At 39.7% G+C, this 20,824-nt stretch overlaps 1 protein-coding gene across 2 annotated transcripts in view; it reads right to left on the minus strand.

The window, feature by feature from the left end:
* The window catches only part of DIP2C (disco interacting protein 2 homolog C), a 358,168-nt gene that overhangs the window by 6,387 nt on the left and 330,957 nt on the right, over window positions 1-20,824 (minus strand). For both annotated transcript variants that reach the window (XM_018554178.1, XM_018554179.1), the window contains 3 exons: window positions 16,538-16,599; window positions 7,933-7,990; window positions 6,037-6,111 (listed from right to left, as the gene is read on the minus strand). In XM_018554178.1, coding sequence (XP_018409680.1) covers window positions 6,037-6,111; window positions 7,933-7,990; window positions 16,538-16,599 — 195 coding nt within the window. The remainder of the gene's footprint in view (window positions 1-6,036; window positions 6,112-7,932; window positions 7,991-16,537; window positions 16,600-20,824) is intronic.

The following is a 20,824-nucleotide window of genomic DNA, read 5'->3' on the forward strand; positions in this document are numbered from 1 at the left end:
TTACAAAAAAAAAAAAAAAGAGTAACTGGCCACTGAAACCCAGCTGGTGTTCTGCTAGTGCAGCTTTGAAGCCAGAATCTTATTTTTTGTGGGCTAATTTGGCTCCTTTTCAATGAATCATAACTTCAGTACACCAAAAACCATCTCAAAATTATATGGGTGTATTTAAGTGTCTGACAGAGTAGTTGTCTGAATGACCAGCTGTTAAAAGGGAAAACAGACTAGCAAACACAGTTCTTTTGTTAAATAATAATAGAAATACATCTGGGCATTAGGCGGTAGATAGACTGTACATGCACAATCTGACTGAGGAGTGGTTCTTTATTTCATGGTGCATTTATAAACTGTAAAGACATCCTGACAACAACCTGATGTAAGGGAAACAATAGTAATAATCTAGGAAAATTAATCTAAGCTGAATGGCTCCCTCCCTAAAGGTCAGTAACCAGGGTTTTTTTGTTCATAGAGAATTGCAGCTCAATGTGGCCATAACCAGCTGGGTCAGGCAACAATCCCCTAATTTTTATGGGCATCTTTAGACCCATAGATGTTTTATTTCCCTTAAAACCAGACAGCTTTCCCTTGTAATTTTCCATATGAAAGTAAATATGAATACAAATAAATGTTGCTGTGGACAATAAAGAAAGCCAGTTCAGGCATTTAGAGCAGTATATCCCCAGTCATTCAAAACTAAATGATCGAACCTCCTAATTTTGAAACCAAATTACATTTTGAAACCAATTGATTGAACCCCCTAACCATCCCACCCTCACTACTGACACTCCTAATTCAAACTTCAGCTTCTCCTGGTCAGAATACCCCCTGAGTAGCCCGTAAAGCAGGTGGTAGAAGCAAAGTATTCCTTAGTTCAGGGTATAATTTACTGGCTTAAAGGCGGGCTATAGTCCGAAATAATTTCTTTTTCTGCTGTTCTACCGGCTATAGGGCTTTTTTTTTTTCATTCCTTTGATATGAGTTTTTGATTATTAATTTGCTCTCCCTTACTTCTTCTGATCCTCGGTACTGTTTGACGCTGGAGACCGGGGAATTTAATTATACCACCCTGTGTAATGGTGATGACTGTGTCCTAGTTGTGCATGTGCATTGAAGGCGTACCTATTATGTTGTTGCTAGGTAGCTGATGGGGCGATTCCCACTTGGTGACATATTATTATTATAGTTCAATACTGAGGGAAGGAGAGTCTTTATAATAAGATTTCAGTTCTGAAGAAGTAAAAATAATTTCACATTCTTTCAACTTTGTTTTTGGGCGACTCTCTTCATTGAGGCTTTAAAAGAGGCCATTGAGTGGGAAGATAAGCCTTTCATCCCTAAGAAACTTAGGAATTAATATCCTGACCACAAAAAAAAGTTTCATAGAAGAATGTCTGGAGGTTGACCGCCTTGATTGCGCCAGTTGAGGAAGACTTTCTGCAGCATTTTGAGCAGACAAGATTTCACATATCTGGGTCCAGGAGAGTGCAGAGAGGTTACCGGATAGATTTTGTTTTTAGAAAAACCCATTCAGCCAGTTTTTTTCAGAACAAGAGTTCTGGCAGATACAGAAAGGAACACATGCCTTTGAAAGTATGTAAAATAACTGTTACATTCAAAAGCAGATATTCCAGTTCTAAGGCAGGAAAGAGGATCTGGAGAATATTTGCAAATTGTCCTCGTCAAGAAATCATCAGATGGTTTTCAACTAGGTTAAAATTCTTACAGGCAGAGAACACTACCAATAATGCTTGCTGCCGTTAAGCGCAGCCCCTCCAAAGTTTATGAAGGTTCTTTCAGTTTTGATTGATCAGATTCTTCAGCAAGGTATCCAGATTTACCATTGCCTGGATGATTTATTAATCTTGGCCAGGTATTTGCATGTGCTGATATTTGCATATAAAGATGGTACTTCATACACAAACCAGTTTTGTTGGCTGGTGAATCACTGAAAGAGCCAGCTTCTCCAAAGTCAATTGCTGGTGTATTTGGGAGTTCTCTTCAACACAAAACAAGCCAAAGTTTTCCTATCCAGGAAGAAGAGAATCCAAGTCCAGTAGTGAAACTAAAATATGTAAAAATAGTTTTGATGACAGCCAAGAAATGCATGCAATTTGCAGGAATTCTTACCTGCATTGTTCTGGTGGATCCATGAGCTAGTGACATCAACAAGTCTGAGAGTCAGAGAATTCCTGCTAAAAAATGGTCAGGATGTCACTTGTATGGTGGGCAGTACAACAGAATTTGTGGTTGGGTAGACCCTTAAGTCCTGGAAGAGGGTCTATACTCAACACCAATGTCAGCCTCAAGGGTTGGGGGAATTATCTAAACAATTCACACACTCAAGGTCAGTGGCCTCCTTCCTTGCTGGCCATTTCCAATGAATTGGAGCTGACCGCAGTAATTCAAGTTTTCAAAGTCTTTAAACAGAAATTGAAGGGTTGGTGTGTTAAGATCCTTTCAAACAACAAAATAATGGTTCCCCTATCTGACCAAACAAGGGGGCATGAGGAGCCTTCCACTTCTAAACATATATTCAGAGATTTTTCATTGGGCAGAGAAGCACATGGAACATTTGTTACATTTTGATGCAACCAGTGGACTTTGAATTTCAAGTATCTCTAGGAAATTCACGAAACTTGGGAAGTGGATTTCATGGCCCTCGGCCAGGATGCTCTAATGCATTCTTGGACGATCAAGTTGGTTTATGTGTTTCCTCCGGTGGCCCTTGCACTATAAGTATTGTTGAAGATTCAATAAGAGGGAGTCCATGTTGTAGTAATACTACTATTTTGGCCCAGGAGGCCAGGTTTTCCCCTGCTGTGGAGCATGAAGAGCACAGAACCTGTTCCATTACAGCTGGTCAAGGATCTTTTGCTTTAGGGGAGACTCTACCATACAAACATTGTCCAGCTAAATCTGACAGCTTGGATGCTGTGAGGTGCTGTTTGCGTTGGTTAGTCATATATCAGAGCCTGCTATAAATACATTTAAAGCAAGAAAATCATCTACCAATTTTTCTTATATTAGAGTTTGGAAATGCTTTGAAGACATGAAAGGGTTAAGCTACAACATTTCAGCTTTCAACCGACATGGGAACTAGATGGGCAATCTTTTGATACATAAGTATCTCAAGGCTATGAGGAAGCTGAGATCTCTTTTGAATATCCTATTCCCAAAATGGGACCACAATTTAGTCTTAAAGGAGAACTATGGGGTTAAGGCTTTTCCCCATAGTTCTCCTTAGGGTAACGGGGAGGACACAAACTAGCGTCCTCCCGTGACCCTAGGCTCAGTATGCCGGGAGCTGTAACTGAGACGCCGCAGTATACCGCGAGCTGCTGCTCGCGGTATACTGAGACGCCGCAGCTGAAGCAGATCCCGACAATTGTGTCCCGGGATCTGCCCAGCTGTGTGACTGACAGCTGGCTCTGCCTATCTAGAGGCAGAGTCAGCTGTACCCGCCCCCTCCCCCGTCCATTCCGTCAGTCAGCGCTGGCGGATCAGAGCGGGGAAAATCCAGCCCCTCTCCTGTCACGGCATGTGTTCGCTCACCTCCCGATCTACTGAGCCGACCTGTGACAGTCTGTCACAGGTCGGCTAGAACTATGAGGTGAGTGAAAAGCTCTGATTGTTCCTTTTTTTTATCCAGTTGAGACTTGTTCGCTATGGCACCTTACCTTAACAACAGTTTTTCTAATGGTGATCCCATCAGCTAGATGTGTATCAGAACCTTACGGTTTTTCCTCAAAAGAGCCTTACTGTGTTTTTTTTCTAAGATAGAGTCATTGTATGGCCTTTAAGTTTTTTTTTTATCCAAGCCGGCTACACCATTTTGACTGGGAATCTGTCTCGCTAGCACTGATACATTCAAACTTGTCAGAGTCTGATCAGGATTGGGTAGCTCTGGATTTACACCAGGTATTATCAATCCACTTAAGCAGAACTAATTTTGCAAGGATGACAATCTATTTTTTATTAGGCCTGGGCCAAAGGAAGAGAATAGCAGCTTCCCCAAGATTCTCTATGTTTGGCTTGTTAAGATGAAAAGATTGGCCTACTAGACTTTGGGTCTATCTTCTCCTTTGGAGATTTGGGCTTATTTAACAAGGGCACAACAGCTTTTTTTGGCAGCTGTGGCAAAGGTTTCTGCTAACAGTTTGCAAGGCAATGAGCTGGCTACACCTAATATCTTCATTCATCACTACAAAATTAATGTGATGTCTTGTTCATCTTTTTCCACATTGGTCACATCCTCAGCCTTAACTCTTTAAATATGTCTTTGTTTGAATTATGAATGTGTATTGCATGTTTTTATTTGGTCATTACCCTACCCTTACTGTATACAAATAACTCTTACTGCTACGGTTTCTTTCCCTTTAGTCTGAGATCTGTCATCACAAGCTAAGACCACTGTACTGTTTGCATTCAGCTTGCTTGAAGTCTGCATTGCACAACACAGAAATTAACATGACCATTGAACAGAGAACAGTAGAGGTAACAAGGATCCCTCTAGGTATGCTTTCCATGGTTAACTATCTGGAATTACATATGCTGGGCAAGACTCAGCTAATGTTACACAGGAGCTGCCTTTTCCCGCAATTTGTGATCTGTTTCGCTAGTTATTGCATGGGTGTAGTGCAGCACAGAAATCCTCATTTACGGCCCCTATGCTTAAGACATCAATCCAAAAATATGAGCAGTACAGTGCAGACAAGCTAAATAGAAACAAAGAGATAAGAGGTTATATTTGCAAAGTTGTTTGGCTTCTATGGATATATTAAAACAGTTCATGTGTTTAATAAGCACAGTAATCCTTTTATGTGTATGTATAGCCAAAACATTTTTAAGTTTGTGATAGAGTAGGGAAGGAATAAAACTATGGTGACTAGCTGTGTGTTCATGATCTGACGGCTAAAACTTACAATTTTATTCTAGACTAGCACTTAAACATAAAATGCCATATCATGCTAGGACACCTATTTCTGTGCACAGTACATTCTCTTTATGTCTTTCTTTTTTTCTCACCATTCTCATAACAGTCATCAAAACACTGCGCTGCCTGCTATCCCAACTCATACAGTTCTCTCTCTCATTGTTATTTTCCTCAGTGGTTAGTCAGCTTGAAATGAGGCATTTATCCAACAGTACTGACTCTAAGACTTCCTATTGCTTGATCCTTACATCATACACTACCCGATGATAGCAAATGTCTGTCTGATCTCTACCAGTATTTGTGTTAAGTGCATTGCATACAGCCAGCATTACACCATCAATGTGAAAGTTTGGCAAGATTTCTCTAACATTAAAAGGCTTAATTATCCAGCAGCATTGTTACAAGACACTTTCTGATGTTTTCAATATCAATTACAATGCGAGGATGAAGCCTAAGCATAAAAAGGAAGAAAATGATTGAGAGTAAAAGCTGTAATCCTAATAGAGAAAATACTTCAGACATAAGTTATGTCGCATGTATACCCAAACTTCAGCTTTCAAAAGCAAATGACACAGGAATAAACTAAGCAACAGAGACAATCTGGTAAACCAAAGGAAGAGCTAAATCTTATTGATGAATTCTCTGTCACAAATCAGAAGAAGAATGTAATCTCCTTTATAAACAACACTGAGTTTTGATACAGTAGCTAAGTCACTCTGATTTCTGATCAGCAGATTAGGAGATTAATGATACAAAAAAAAAGGAAAATAATAATCAGTGCCAAACAGTACAAGGCATTGGTATATTTTGTGAAGCCAAGTGATCATCAAGCAGAGAAAATGACAGGGAAGTAAATACCCTTTTCATGTATATCCAACAGCCATACACAGCTATAGACACTATATTTTAATACAGTGACCATTTTCACCAATTTTAACTCGATAGACTTTCCTAACAAGTAATAAGGGAGAAAAGTTCCAGCTTGCATGCTTTTACCAGAAGTTTTTGTTTTGTGCAAGTTTTACCAAAGCTTTAGTTTAAGTGCAGCAAAATATCATGTTTTTACCTGGATGGAGAACCACACGTCACAGGACAAGGTGACTCACCTCCCCAAGATGCGAGTCTCCAAGGGGTCCCTTTGTTTCCGGATTTGCAATGATGATACGAACACCTGGGAGGATCTGGTGAGATGAAGAATATTTGATATCAAGACAATGGGTACATGAGTCATACAGAAGCAGGACAGAATACAGAGGTATTATTAGAGGAAATATTAGGTGTGCAGATCAGACTTCTTAAATTTGAACTTTTGTTTCAATACAGAAAACATAATACATATGTCCCCAGGGCAGATGTGCCTTCTTCTTGCAATTACAAGTGAATTGGAAATAGGAGTCCAACACTTCTTGGATTGTCATATCCTTTTATCTGCCGGACCCTTGCCTGCCACTGCATCTCCTGGATTGGTGAGCAGTTCAAAGCAAAGCCTCATGCTTAGGCTGGCAGAGGGGAGCTCTCTTGCTGACAGCTGGCTGTAATGAAGCACACATCCATCATCTTGTGGCTCTTAAAGCTTTAGAGAGATTCAGGAGTCATTTTAAAAACCAAATTGTCTGCAAGTGGGTTTCTGCTGTCAGCTTCAGTATGACGTTCTGTTGCTCACAGATCCAGGATACATAGCAGCTAGAGGACTGGGAGGGATGCAGCAGCAGATAGTAGAATTGCACACCTGTGAGTGTTCGATTTGTGTAAACTACAAAGAAAAAGCAGATCAGAGAACAAGCGGGGACACAAGTATAATTTTTTTTTTCTGTGCTAAAACAAAGGTGGTGACAAGGTCTTTTGATAGCCTCCCTCTCCCACTTAACCCCTGTTGCCACCAATTACAATGGCTTCTTTATATATGGAGAAAACACCATACTGGTTGACACCACAGTCCAGAATAATGACAAGCGAGCCGTAGAGTTGGGGTACAATGCTAAATAGGGGAGAAATCTCCCCTCCAGCAGCTTGCAGTTATTTCAGATCCTGCAAGGTTATCTGAATTGAGATCAATCAATTTTAGAGGGCTTAAGGAGCAACTGCACCCAAATGGAGTACTCTAGATTGCAGTGTTGCATGGTTCAATACTCTTGAAGAATACATGGGATAGAAATATGTATTATGTACCCTCTAAATGATTACCCACAGAAATACATGCAAAACACAGACTGGTAACAATGCCAGCTTGACAGAAAAGCCAAGTTCAGCCCATCATAGCAATGCCAGCAGTGGATCTTCCTTTGATCTCAGACAGCTAGGGGAGCAAATCCTGCCCCATTCTAATCAAAACAGTTTACTTTTGGATGACATGGGAAAATGTTTTTCTTCAGCTAGAGTTGTGCTTTAACTTTTAAGAGAAAGGAGACAGACTTTTCAGAAGCTCTTAAAGAATCACAGAAAGCACTGGTAACCTTACATCCCATGGGGGAAGGGGGCATGCATCATTTCTTAAGGACCGTCACTTGGGCAAGGCTGCATATGCAAAAGGTAACCAAAAATTTGACTAGGATTAAAATTGAACTCCAGACAAGGTTTTTCATTTTCTAAATTTGGGCAGAGAACTTAGAAATAGTACTGACCTAATGAACATTGTCAGTAGGGCAGAAGGTAAAGGAAAAACATTATTTCCACAAAAGGATTAGAGTGAAATCTCCAAATGGGGGACATTCTGGTTGGAATCTTCCCCTCACTTTCAGCAGGGTCTTGGAATTGGAAATGAGAGGAATTCAAGCCAATGGGACATAGACAACAAAAAACCAAAACAATTGTCTTAACAATTCCCTACTATACTATATTCCCAAAATTAGAAAAGAAAATGTTAGTGGTGACTTTATCTTAATTATGGAGCTCTGCATCCACCATAAACACCCTGAAAACACAAACACATTTGGACATTACCTTTAACAACTATTCGAGTATGGTATAAATATTATTTCTTTGATATATTGGAACTGACATACCTTTCCTGATTCCATGAGGGGCAAACTGTGAGGAGATCCTCTTTCTACTAATCGGACTCTGAAACAAAGAGAGAGAAAATATTCTATTTTTATTAATAAGTGCACACAGTATAACTAACCCAGTGATGTAAATTATAGTAATTATAAGCAGTATAAATTGAACCTGTTCTTTGCAGAGCAGAACATTAGGGAAGATTGTTGTCGAAATGAATAGTCTGGTGAAAGGGTCTATTTAACGCAAATCTGTTCCAGGGGTCAGGGCAAAGCAACAATTTCACTTTGATCGCCCCTCCCCAGCAGCACATACCAATCACACCGGCACAGGTTTTCTTTGTGTGTATGCCATTAGGACCAATTCACTATGCTACAACTATTATTATTTGTCAAAACAACCACCATTACAATTGTTATGACAAAAATGCATGCATCACGACGGCTTAGTGAACTGAACATTTTACATAGACTTCAGTGATGCGAAACCTGCTAGGACACCAAAACTTCTATTTAAAAACAGTAGGCTGCCTCTGCTGACTTCTCAATCTGCAAAAACTAGTTGCCTAGCTGCCATGCTGACCCTCTTTCTTCATTATTTTGAGTTACTAACCCAGAATATATAGGCGGATAAAGACTTCTGACTATACTGCAACTTTACTGATCACTACACTAGCTCTGGATCAGTAACTCAGGAAATATTGAAGGCAAAGGAAGTATTGAAGACAGGGCCAGCATCAAGCCAGCAGTTTTATAAGCACAACTAACAAGAAGTAATCTACACACAGCTAGTCAGCATTCTTTCAAGTTTATTAATCGAAAGTGATGGCAATGTCCGCCAGTTTCCTGTAGCAGAGACTGGTGGGGATTACCATCAGCTTCAATTATTAAACTTGGAAGAACACTGGTTAGCAGTGAACAGCTTGCTTCTTGTGGATTCTGGTTAGAAATAGGGGAGTGGACACTCTTTGGTTGGCATGGCACCCATAGTGGCACAGCTGCAACTTTCTAGCATCTTTAGATATAGGGTAGCGATGGTGTCCACTGTATTTATCTTTTAGGTTTATTTTAAGGCATATTATTTCAGTACTACAAGGATTCTTCATACAACAGTGACCATATATGTGTGTGCACAATACAATGAATTTATAAGTTTACCAGCAGGTTCAAAATAGAGCAATAATCCTTGCCTGCTGAAAGCCTCCCAAATCCCATACCATCAGTCATGTATATTGTGATGACACAAAATCTAAATCGTATTCAGGGTGAAGGAGGTTAAGATTTAAAAGAAGCTAAAATGGAAGATAGCATAACACAGCTTAAAATCTGAACAAATAGAGTATGGCTCCTGCTGACAGTCTAACGCAGTTAACACAATTAAAGAAGTTGTATTTTATAAAGGGTCACAAGACGAATTGGCTGAGGCCAGGGACCAAGCAGTTTCTTGCCAAATACAAAATCTGAGGTCATCCACAAGAATCTTTGATCTGTTCTAAATGATGTAATGTTTGTTGATATTCCCTGCCAGGCACAAGCCGCAGCTGCACCCAGCTTTACAGAAACAAAATGTTTCTTCACTCTAATTAAAGGGGCATTCAAGCATGATACCATATTGTTTTCAAAAAATACAAGACTGCTAAAACTACCACATTGTAATGTAGCTGGCAATAGTGGTTCAATATCACAGAACAGGTCCATATTAAGTCACTGATAGAGTACAAAACATGAAGAGATTAGTGAACAGGTTCTTTGTCTAAATTCTAGCATATAAGAAGAATATTACGTCTCTAAATGTATTAAACCAACTCACACAATTGGGCACATATCTACGGGCTACTCTGATCTGCCATTGCCCCGTTATACACACGACCAATCAAGTCACATTAATGCCCCTGGAGCATTCCCTGAGCAGGTGCCACAGAATAGACGCTGGGACATGGATTTATTATATCTTGGTTCACGTCTTAGACATGGTGCAGCTTCACTTTGTCTGCCCAGGCAGTGGCTTTATTTAAAATCCAGTAAGGGCTTTTTTGGCAAGACAACTATTTGGGAAGACTGACCATGCAAAATGGGACTGAGTAGGAGTCGGAACCCATAAACTTGAGGTTTGACGTGCCCGAAGTTCAGCAATAAACTCTTTCTGTATTTTTGCTGCAATTCTTTTATATCTCGATTTACTGTCATTCACCAGGCATCCTGCATAAAGGAAAATGTGGGTATACAGGAAAGGCTACACAGTTACAGTTAACACTTTTATCAGTGGATATACTGCGCTTGAGCATTCAGCATTGTGCAGTGAATTGCACAAAATGTGTGTTTCTAATATTTCACTCTAATATACCAACAAAAAAATTATTTCCCAATTCTCTGAAGTTCTGGTATTAATATACCAACAGCATTGCTATGTCAAGGAAATAGTAATGAGCTACATTTCCCCTAGTGACCAACAGACTAGTCACATTACAGCCCTCTGTAGTTCTAATAAGTTTTTCAGCAAATAAATAATTTATGACTTTTTGGAAAATAGTCCGCTGTTATATTCACAAAGAATGTTCATGACTGTCCCTGAGTAACTGGAGGTAGTTTTGTTGCAATATGCTGTATGTCTGCTGAATAAAACCTATTTGTATCTGTGTACGAGATGTATCATTTCAAAGGCTGATGAATGATACATATAGCACACAGACACAAATAGGATTTATTTCTCCTTGGACTTATCCACATTTTGAACTTTTATATCCTGAAAGTACAGAATATTTAAACCTAAGAAAATGTAATATATATTGAAGCTTACTAGGGCAGTGGCTGCAATCGATTTCTTTTTTTCAGGACTTTTTTTCCTTCATTTTCACCTGGTGATCCAGCCAGTAACTCACTTCCTAATCTAGGTTTATAACACTTAATGTACTGTATCTATGGAGGCAGCAGCATTGTCACCCAAGACTGCTTATCCCTGATTAAGGGCTTGCTCACAACAGGTATACTGAGCTACAATGATCAGCATTGATGAATGCAGGAACACAGAGAAAACCCATTTTGTTTTTTTACATATATCAAACAAATCAAAACGCTCTGGTATGTTTAACAGACCAAAGAGGAACAAATAGAAGAACTTCAAGGTGTTTACATGCACTTAAAAACCCCCCAAAACTCTACGCAAATGAAATATGAACCTTTGAAGTGGGGCTACACCCGCACTGCAACTGTTAGATCAGAGGTAGCAAACCTCCGGCCCTCCAGCTGTGGTGAAACTACAAATCCCATGATGCATCTCTCTTCGGGAGTCATGTCTGTGAGAATCTTGCAATGCCTCATGGGATTTGTAGTTCCACCACAGATGGAGGGCCGGAGGTTTGCTACTCCTGGGTTAGATGCTCATTTTGTCTAGGGAGCTAAATAACAGAGTAAAGCTGCCCACACACCTGACTATTATCGTACGATAATCGCGGGAGAACACGCGATCATACGATAATTGTAAGGTGTAGGGGAACCGTGCGACAGCATTTACTGTACGGTCGCACGACTGTCGTCTTACGAGCACGCTAGAAAAGACGGTAGCGTGATCGCAAGACGAAAGCCACACTGGCCGAGGTGCGCAAGCGCACACTGCCCGCTCACAATTGCAATCATCCATCAGCGGGGAGGGCTTGTGATGATCGCAAGTACGATCAGCCTGTCCAAGATGGGCAGATCGTACAAAATTTTAATCACCTTACAACCATTGCACAACGAAAGTCGTGCGATGGTTGTAAGGTGTATGGCCACCTTTATACCAGAAGCACAATCACAGCTAGCTCCTAGACTAGTCACTTCAATATGTCTCCTCCTCCACTCCAGTGATAAAATGTCCCTTGGCATCCACAAGTCTACACACTGTATACAATGTGATGACTCATTGGACCATAGGGGTGCGAGGCTGCAGAGACCAGTCTGGGAGCCAGCCAGGATTGTGCTTTGGGCGAGCATAATTTTGTATTTTAGCTCCCTAGACAAAGCAAGCACTTAACCCTTGCAGTGCGAGGGTAGCCCCACTGCAAGGGTTAAGGTTTATTTGGCCAGAGTTCTCCTTTAAAATGAAGTTCACTAGCATTTTAACTATTTGATTTTTATAAAGAGACTTTAAACTCCTCCAGAGGCACAATTACCTTTCCCCAGCCTATACTCCTTACTCTCTTCTAATTAATTACTGCACTACAAAAAATTTCAAGAAATACTGAAATACTTATTTAAATCCATGGCCACATGAAGCATCAGGTCTTGAGTCTTCTCTCCTCTTCCAGCAGGTGCCCACATTGTTGCCTGGGTGATATGGACACTTTCCATTTGCTATCCAGTAGCAAGATCTTCTCTGGCTACAGAGCGGTTGAATGGGGACTGTTGGCCACAGACTCAATTGGGGGTCTGGGCTCTTCCAAACTATTTAACTTCTTAGTTTTACATAATTCCAGTGTAACTTAGGCTGAATGTCTAGTTTTATTGTTCTTCTGGAAGGTGATTTTCAACCCCTGCTATGGGTATGGCTCACAACTTGCCTATATTTGACTGCATAAGTCCAACTACAATTTCTAGCAGGATAAAATGAAATATTTCACTCAACATCCTCTGCCTGCTCATCTAGCACGGCAGTACAAGGTCCCAGGTCAGAAATATTCCTGGAATGGGAAGCATCCCTGCAGAAGGCTGCTAATCATTAGTGCACAAGTAAAACCAGGAAAGAGGAGTTTATTTGCTACAGTACAAAGAATTAATGAGGCATCTGGGAAGACGTATAGCACAGCATTCAGAGCAGCCAGTGTGAAATAGGTCTCTGAAGCAATTACAGGCTGTGTCCAAGTGCTCTAAATATGGACACTTTCAGCATTCTGCTTTCCATAATTAAAGCTTCCCATTAAATATTTCCTTTATTTATACATAAGAAATACGCTCTAAAGGAAAACAGCTGATCATGTTTCTATTTCATATAAGGAGAAAAGTACAAAGTTAAAGCAAATATACTGCCATATATTTTTCACAAGGCAGTATGCACATTGCAAATACATCTATATACATTCAACTGAGCTTGACATTATCAAAAGCTAAAAATATATTACTTGAAGCCAGTAAGTTGGAACAATGCTGCAAGAATCAAGACTAAACTAATACAACTTTGCAAGCCTGATGTCTCCAGCTAAGTCTGCCTTGCTAGACCTTGCGTGTCAATGATGATTTGTTAAACCAGTATGGGGCCAGGAACATTACTGTACATCGATCCAATTAATGCTATGTACTTTACAACTAGGGCCATCTGCAGTGAAGAGCAATTTCAAACAACAGATGAAAGCAACAATGAAGTATGATCTACTATTGCTCTACAATAAACAGCAACTGTGCAAACATCAGAAAGTTTACTCAATTTCATTTACAGCTGAACTATGGGAGCATAAAATGTAATGCAAAAGAGTATCAGCATGCTCACGTTTACTAAACTTCCCATCCATTACCTTTTAAAACTTCTCAGAGACTGGAAAGGTTTCTTACAAATCAACTTTCAGAGTGTGTAAAGGCTGTTATTTCCTGTAATGGTATGTGATCAACTAACCCATCTGGCTATGTGCTGAGTGACCTCACTGCTCTCTTGCAGTTCTATCAAGGTGGCGCTAATGGCACCCAGTCAGTGCTGCTTGCAGTAAGAAGTTCCTATCTGCTAATTTTCTCTTTTGCTACCCACCTAGCCCCACCTGCCTCTTCTGATAGACATCTTGCAGTATCCAATACCCAATAAGCTCAAGGCGCTGACAACAGTGTACAATGCATCATCTGAACATGTATCTGACTCAGCACCCATTAGATTCACTACTGCTGCTTACATACACTGAGTGGCCAGATTATTATGACCACCTGACATTTGTAGGCAAATTAGCTATAATTTCGCACTGAAGTTGCTTGAGGGCCAGACCATTATAAATAGGGAAGCAGGTTGTTTACCACGACAGTAGAAGTGATTTTTTTCCTGACGATACGGGTAAACAACGCGATTTAACAGCCTTTGAACGCAGGATGATTGTTGGTGTTCGGAGCCATGGAGCCAGTAGCAGCAAAACATCAGAATTTGTTAAATGTTCAGGAGCAGCTTTTGTTAAAGTGTTTAAAGACTGGACTGTCAGCCGAAAATCTGACTCAAGCTGGTGCGGGCAGTGTTATGGTTTGTGTCATGTTTTCCTGGCATGATTTGGGCCCTTTAATTCGTGTGAAACAACGTCTGAATAGCACAACATACCAAAGTATCGTTGCTGATCAAGTTCATCCTATCATGTTGATGGCGTATCCCAATGGAGATGGCCTCTTCCAACTAGACAATGCGCCATGCCACGGTGCTCGTATTGTGCAGGAGTGGTTTCAAAAACATGAGGGAGAATTTACCTTGCTTAGGTGGCCCCCACAATCACCAGAGCTCAATCCAATTGAGCATTTGTGGGACAAAGTTGAAAGAGCCATCAGGCAGCTGGTTCCACAACCATCAAATCTCACAGAACTGGACAGTGATATTCATCAGGCCTGGTGTCAGATTCCTCGCATCACCTTTCAACATCTCGTGGAGTCAATGCCAAGAAGAATCGCCGCAGTACTGAAGGCAAAAGGTGGCCCAACGAAGTACTGATGGGGTGGTCATAATAATCTGGCAACTCAGTGTAAGTGCAGGTGCCTGAGTAATGACCTCTTCTAAAGATGGACTACGACATGCAAAATGGCACTTACATTTACTATGCCATTACTACATACCCAATTCATATAGATACATTAGCACTGGTATAGGAGCTTGATGATTATATGATTAACTATATAGTACCGGGGTAGCATTTGAGGTATATCGGTGTACCTTATGGTGTTTTAATATGTTTTATTTCATATAAGTCTATTTAGTGGTGGATTACAGCACTAGGTCCAGATGGATTTTCTTGTAAGATAAAATTATAACTAAAGGATTCTTTTTTATAAATAAATGTATTACATGTTGGGAGACAGTGGTGTGCCTTTGAATTCTACCAGAGAATATATATTTTTTGTTGTTGCCAGAGCACTGACATTGGAGTTTGCAGCACACTCCCAAAAGCTAGCCCACACATTGCGTGCAGGCAGAGGGCTTTTGGGAAATCTAGCCCTGTTCCAGATGTCTCTGCTCAGATATCATTACAGCAGCCTGTGATGGTATCAAAGGTTACTTATACAGGTATGTCTCTGTGGAAAATGCATACATTAAAAAAAATACACACAAGGTCAATACATGGGGAGCAGGAGAAAAGAGGAGTGTCCATACTAAAGCCTGTGATGTGTAACTTACCCTGTTTCTGCTTCTTGAATCACCAATCACATTCAAACTTCTAAGACAAGTTTAAATCTGCTTGGTGGCTATGAAAAAAATGCTTAGTGCTGTGGTTTTTCTTTTTAATAGGTTTCCTGGGTGTTAAATTCAGAGACGCGAAGCTTTAAGAGGGTGTTCTAGCATCAACAGCAGTTGTGTTACAGCATCATTTGACTTTAGATATAGGTAATGGTGTGGACTGGCATTTCATGCAAAGTATGCATGAAAAAACAAACTGCTCTGCAAGTGGGCTGTACTCCAACCAAGTAAGCTGCACTGCGTGCCATTTGTGCAGGTTGGGAACTGTATTAGGTGGACTATAGCAGCTGCTCTCGCAGATAACAATGATGCAATGTGTTATTAAAAAAAATTTAAAGTGCCAGTTGACCAGTCCACCTTTCAGAGATGGTTCCTGGTTCCATCAACCTCTGTTTTAGATCATCAATAATGAGCATTTTGGTGTGTAGTTAAAGCCAAAACTCCAGGGAAATGAAGTTTCCCCTTGCAGTGTGGTTTCCAATCGCACACCAAGGGTTAGCTGCTTGTTTATACCTGGGGGATAGGAAAAAGCTGTTTTTCTTACCTGATCTCTGCAGTCGGCACTCTCCTCTTCTACCCTCATCTCTTATGGACTGTCTCTCTGGGTCCTCAGGTACAATGCAGGGCTATGGAGCCTGCATTGTACTTGACATCAGTGGTCCTTAGATCACCAGAGCAAAGGGAGAAGAGGCTGCAGCGACTGGTGTAGCTGCCTGGAGGGAGCTGGCGGGAACAGGGATCAGGTAAGCAAAACACATGTTACTTGTCCCATAGACATAAACAAACAGTTAACCCTTCTAGTGTGGTGGCAACCCCAATGCAAGGGAACACTTATTTACTTGGAATTGGGTTTTAAAGAAACCCCCAGTATTTGGGTAATCTCCTTTATTCCACCCCACTGGGACCTGTGCTCATCATACCTCAGCACGGAAAGCATTCTGATAAGCTTAGCAAGGTGGTAACAATTCAGACATGCTCATCAAGATATTGGCTCAATTCACTTAACTATACCACCTGTCAAGTGACATAACAACCAATATAATTCAGAAAACCAATGACAGCTCAAAATAGAACTCGCAACGTTGAAAACTACTATCATTATGAAAAAAACACAAATGTTATATCTAAGAAGATTGGGCCCATTGCTTTGTACTCTGTGTTAGGCAACTCTATTAGGAAAGCATCAGAAAGCACCGTTGGTATGAATATACGTTTAAAAAGTGTCTTGCATACCGATCATGCCGCAATGCTCTCATGTCCACATACACAGTTGTGGGATCTGGTCCAGATGTTCCCTGAAATACAATTGGTATTTTAGAGTTAATACATTAGGCGATACAACCTTACAGTAACAATACTAATAAGAAAGGGGATGTGTTGTACTCATTTTTAAAAGACAAACATTATTAAGACTTGCATTGATTTTTTATAAAAAAAAAAAAACCCTGGCTAGATAGAAACAAGACAAAATGTACAACAAATGTCAGTACATGGACTGTACAATAAGTTTTTACACACCAGAATCATTTACATTTTAGATCTAATAGTATAAAGATTTTCCTAAAACTTCTACAAAATAAAAGTATAACCAAAGTGTTATTTACTATGTGAAGACTGTCCTTAAAGATTTGATGTATAGTTACTATGGCAACCAATCAGAAATCAATTTTCTTTATTTATCATCAGGATAAGTGACTGCTTAAAATGTGAATCAAAAACTGACATTTCAGATAATGGAAGAGAACAGGAAGAGCATAACGTCATGTAGGCATTACAGTATGCTTGTATGTACCTTTGTTAAAGGGAAACTAGTCTTTCTAATATTCTAATGAGCCTCTAAAACTACATCTTTCAAAGAACATTTCAGGTTTTCTAATCAACAATTTGCAGCTCAATGTCTCTTTCTAATTAAGAATCTGTACAGAGTCATGGGGAGGGGATGTTTTACCTTTGACATTTAACATATTTTACCTTAAAAAGTCTCCCTTGTGTAGATGTCCAAAAGGTCTGAGGCTTTCAACATATCTAAAACCAAAACTTTTTTTCTTTGGATAGAGTAGGGGAGGGCAAAACAGCTGTTATTCTTTCCATCTGTGTCTCATTTGGGAGAACTCCTTTCACTTCCTGTCCTGTAGACTTAACAGGAAGTATAATGATATCTTTCCAATGTGAAGGAACTCCCCTTTTAGACTGCTGTCAGGGGAACAAGTGTCCCAAGTGAACAAGTACTTTGGTGGCAACTCATAATTTTGTATTTACCCGCATTTGTTGATTTCTGGTGACATTGGTGATCAGGACAAATATAGAGAGAGAGTGAGAGAGAGTGAATTTCACTAACGGGAGCCAAGATGGCAAAAAACCCCCCAAAAAACTAACAATGGTTCTAGCCTCCCACCACTATAATCAAATCTAAAAGAAAAAAAGTTTTGCTATTAAATATACTTTAAGCCTTGTATGTGTTCTGTATAGAGCTAAATACAAATGGATTAAATTAGACTCCCTTTAGAGCATTGACACAAAGTGGTGCAGAAAACCTGCAGACATCAGAGCTCCATCTCCTGAATGAATGTGCTAACTATTAACTACACATTTAATGCCAAGTTACCCAACCCTATAGGAACATTCTACTCCAAATTAATGTTTCAATCCTCAGTAGCTGCTGTTTTGCCTCTCTAGAACTCCAGTGGTGAAATTGTTTTTCAAGGCTACACACCAGCCTCAGCATTTTCACAGCAGTCCCATTGTCTCAAGGATTTCTTATTTTATTTACATTGTTGTAAATGTACCCAGAGAAGGAAGAATGCTCTTAGAGCAGGAAAAGTGGGAGCACTCTTACAGTAGATGAAGTAAGTCTTCAAGGTAAGTTGGAACTAAACCAGGATTTCTGGCAGGAAGATCTCCATCTTGTACTTTCTAAAAGATGTAAAAAGATGGTCTAAAAAGACCACCAGATTTCTCCTACAATTTAAATATTAATTTTGGTGAATTCAATTTTTTTCCAATGCTCATTTCTTCTGTAAACATAAATGGGTAGAAAATGTGGAGTGAGGAGATAGGGCACCTGCATTCCAAAACACAGCTTTTGGTCATTATTAACTAATTAAATCAAACCATACAGCACACGCAACAGTAAACGAGTGATCAAAACGCACAAAGGAAAAAAACAGAAAAACTGACTACATTTTATAATGTTATCTGTGCAGTGGTAGAGGTTCAATTCTCCTAGAAACATATAGAAAGCCTATTCATTCAAAAACACTTTGCAGAGCTATACAGCTCTGTACTCATCTGGAAACACAGGGAACGGACATATAAAAGTGAAAAAACAGCAAAAGTGCAAATATTAACCATAACAGTCATCATTTAATTTATTTACCACAAAAATGTAAACATGTGTCTGACTATCTGCCTTTGACAATACTTACACTTATCTTTCCCTACAGTTAAAATACTTGAATTTTCAGTCCATGCTGTTTTATCCATCCAGTCAGTTGGTTAGCAAGGAGTGCTGGTTCTTGCAGATGTTTATCCGCACCCACAGCTTTTCAGCTTAATAAATCTGGCCTAAACAGAAACAGTTTCTATACTCTACTTTCTAAAGGCAGATTTCTAAATATAAATCTATAAAAAAAAATTTGGCTCACTTTCTGAGGCTGCTCAAGTGCAAGATAACCGACCTCCTAAACCAGTAAAAACCCCAAAATATTTGCAACTGGCACCCACTGTGCTTTAATGTGACCCTGTGGATGCTCTAAAACGGAAACAGCACATAAGAGATGGTGTGTACTATAATGTCCTATCACTCCAACAGGCTGAAAGGGCCAGTGATCGGATATACATGTAGTGACTCCTTTTTGTGCTGCCTGGCCTCAAAGTACATGTAAACCCTAAAAATTAACTTCTCTTATTTTTCCCCTTTTGTAAATGCCTTTACAAACACTTTAAGGACCAGTAAGAAGGCAAAGGAGGGCATGGGGCTAAGCACCGTTTTAGCACTGTTTGCATATCAGGTCACCCAAGCTTTGAGGCTGCTTCAGTATGTAAGCTTACATCACATTTCTTATCATCAATGATGGTCACACAGTGTCACTTTAAGGTTATTGTCTAGTCAGCATATATGATTGTATGTGTGCTCACACCGCATATAGCTCCTAACTTTTGTTCATTCTTCAACATGTGAAAAATTGCTAAGACATCATAAGCCCAACAAATGAACTGCCATACCTATATGCAATTCACAGAGAAAGAGTTTTTCCTCTGAGGTTACATTGGGTTTATGCTTTGTGGCAAGTTCATATATAATTGGCGCTTAACAGAACTTTTTTAGTTCTAATAAAAGCTCATCTTCATTCATTTCACTATTACATTTATCCAGTTATTAGCAGTCTTCCTTTGCTATCTCTCCTGGGACATTATCTGTATAAAGTTTGTATGTTTTCCTTGCATGTGGTTGGGTTTAGTGGTCACCAGGACATCACTAGTATTACTCAAAGCCTAGCCTTTGCTGTAAACAAGAATTGCAGGTACCTTCATTAATGTACAGTTTTCTCTGTAGCCCAGTATACTAATTCTATTTTAATCAGAGTCATTAAAGTGTATATAAACCCAAAACATTTTCATACTCAGTGAGGCATCATGACAAACTTACTTAAAAAACAAGTTTTGGGTTTACATATACTTGAAGGCAGTTTCCAGCTCTGCTACAGAAAAACAAATTAAGTCAGAGGTACTGAACCAGTATTGTTAAAATGGTAAAATGGTAGGGGATCTAAGGCTTATAAAGATAGACCTGTGCCGCATTTAGCAAAACATAATAAACCCCATGTGCACGGACACAGAAACGTTTCCGAGAATACTTCCATGACAATACTGCATAATCATTATCAATCACAGACTCAGACCATTGCTTTTTAATGGTTTATATTCTTACCCTATGGAGAAAAGCCAGTTTGCCTTCCATCTATGACAGCACAGTAAATCAGGATTTTTTTTTAAATATGGCTGCAGCCACTGTCATTTATATTAACACCTTACCAAATTTGTCTGCTCCAGTTTTAATAAATTCTCTTCACACAGGGGGGAATTTATCAAAAGAGGAGCATACAGAATTTTTTGGAGCAGTTGCCCAGGGCAACCAATCAGGATCTCTCCAGTTTGCACAGGTCAGATTATGAAAATGAGACAGAGAAGCTGATTGGTTGCAGAGCAAATTTGCTCCTGATTTTGCCTGCGCCTGTTTTGAAAAATTCCCCCCATAGTGTATAACTTTGGTTAGAAAATGACTTCAGATTACCTTTCAGGATGTGACCAGAATGTGAACAAACAATATAACAAGGATAAGTAAAGGCCTGTGTTGAAGGGCGTTTGCAAGTGGGTTTTGCATTGTCATAGAAATCTATGGGATGCAAACTTCGCTTGAAGCAGGTTAAATGCAGATCAGAATGTCAACTGCAGGTCAAATGCACCTGCCAACTAGTTCTAAATGATCCATGAAGTATCTCAAACTGAATGTCAAACTGA

Source organism: Nanorana parkeri, unplaced genomic scaffold (genome assembly GCF_000935625.1).
Source record: "Nanorana parkeri isolate BGI_ZX_2015 unplaced genomic scaffold, ASM93562v1 scaffold145, whole genome shotgun sequence".
NCBI classification, from domain to species: domain Eukaryota; kingdom Metazoa; phylum Chordata; class Amphibia; order Anura; family Dicroglossidae; genus Nanorana; species Nanorana parkeri.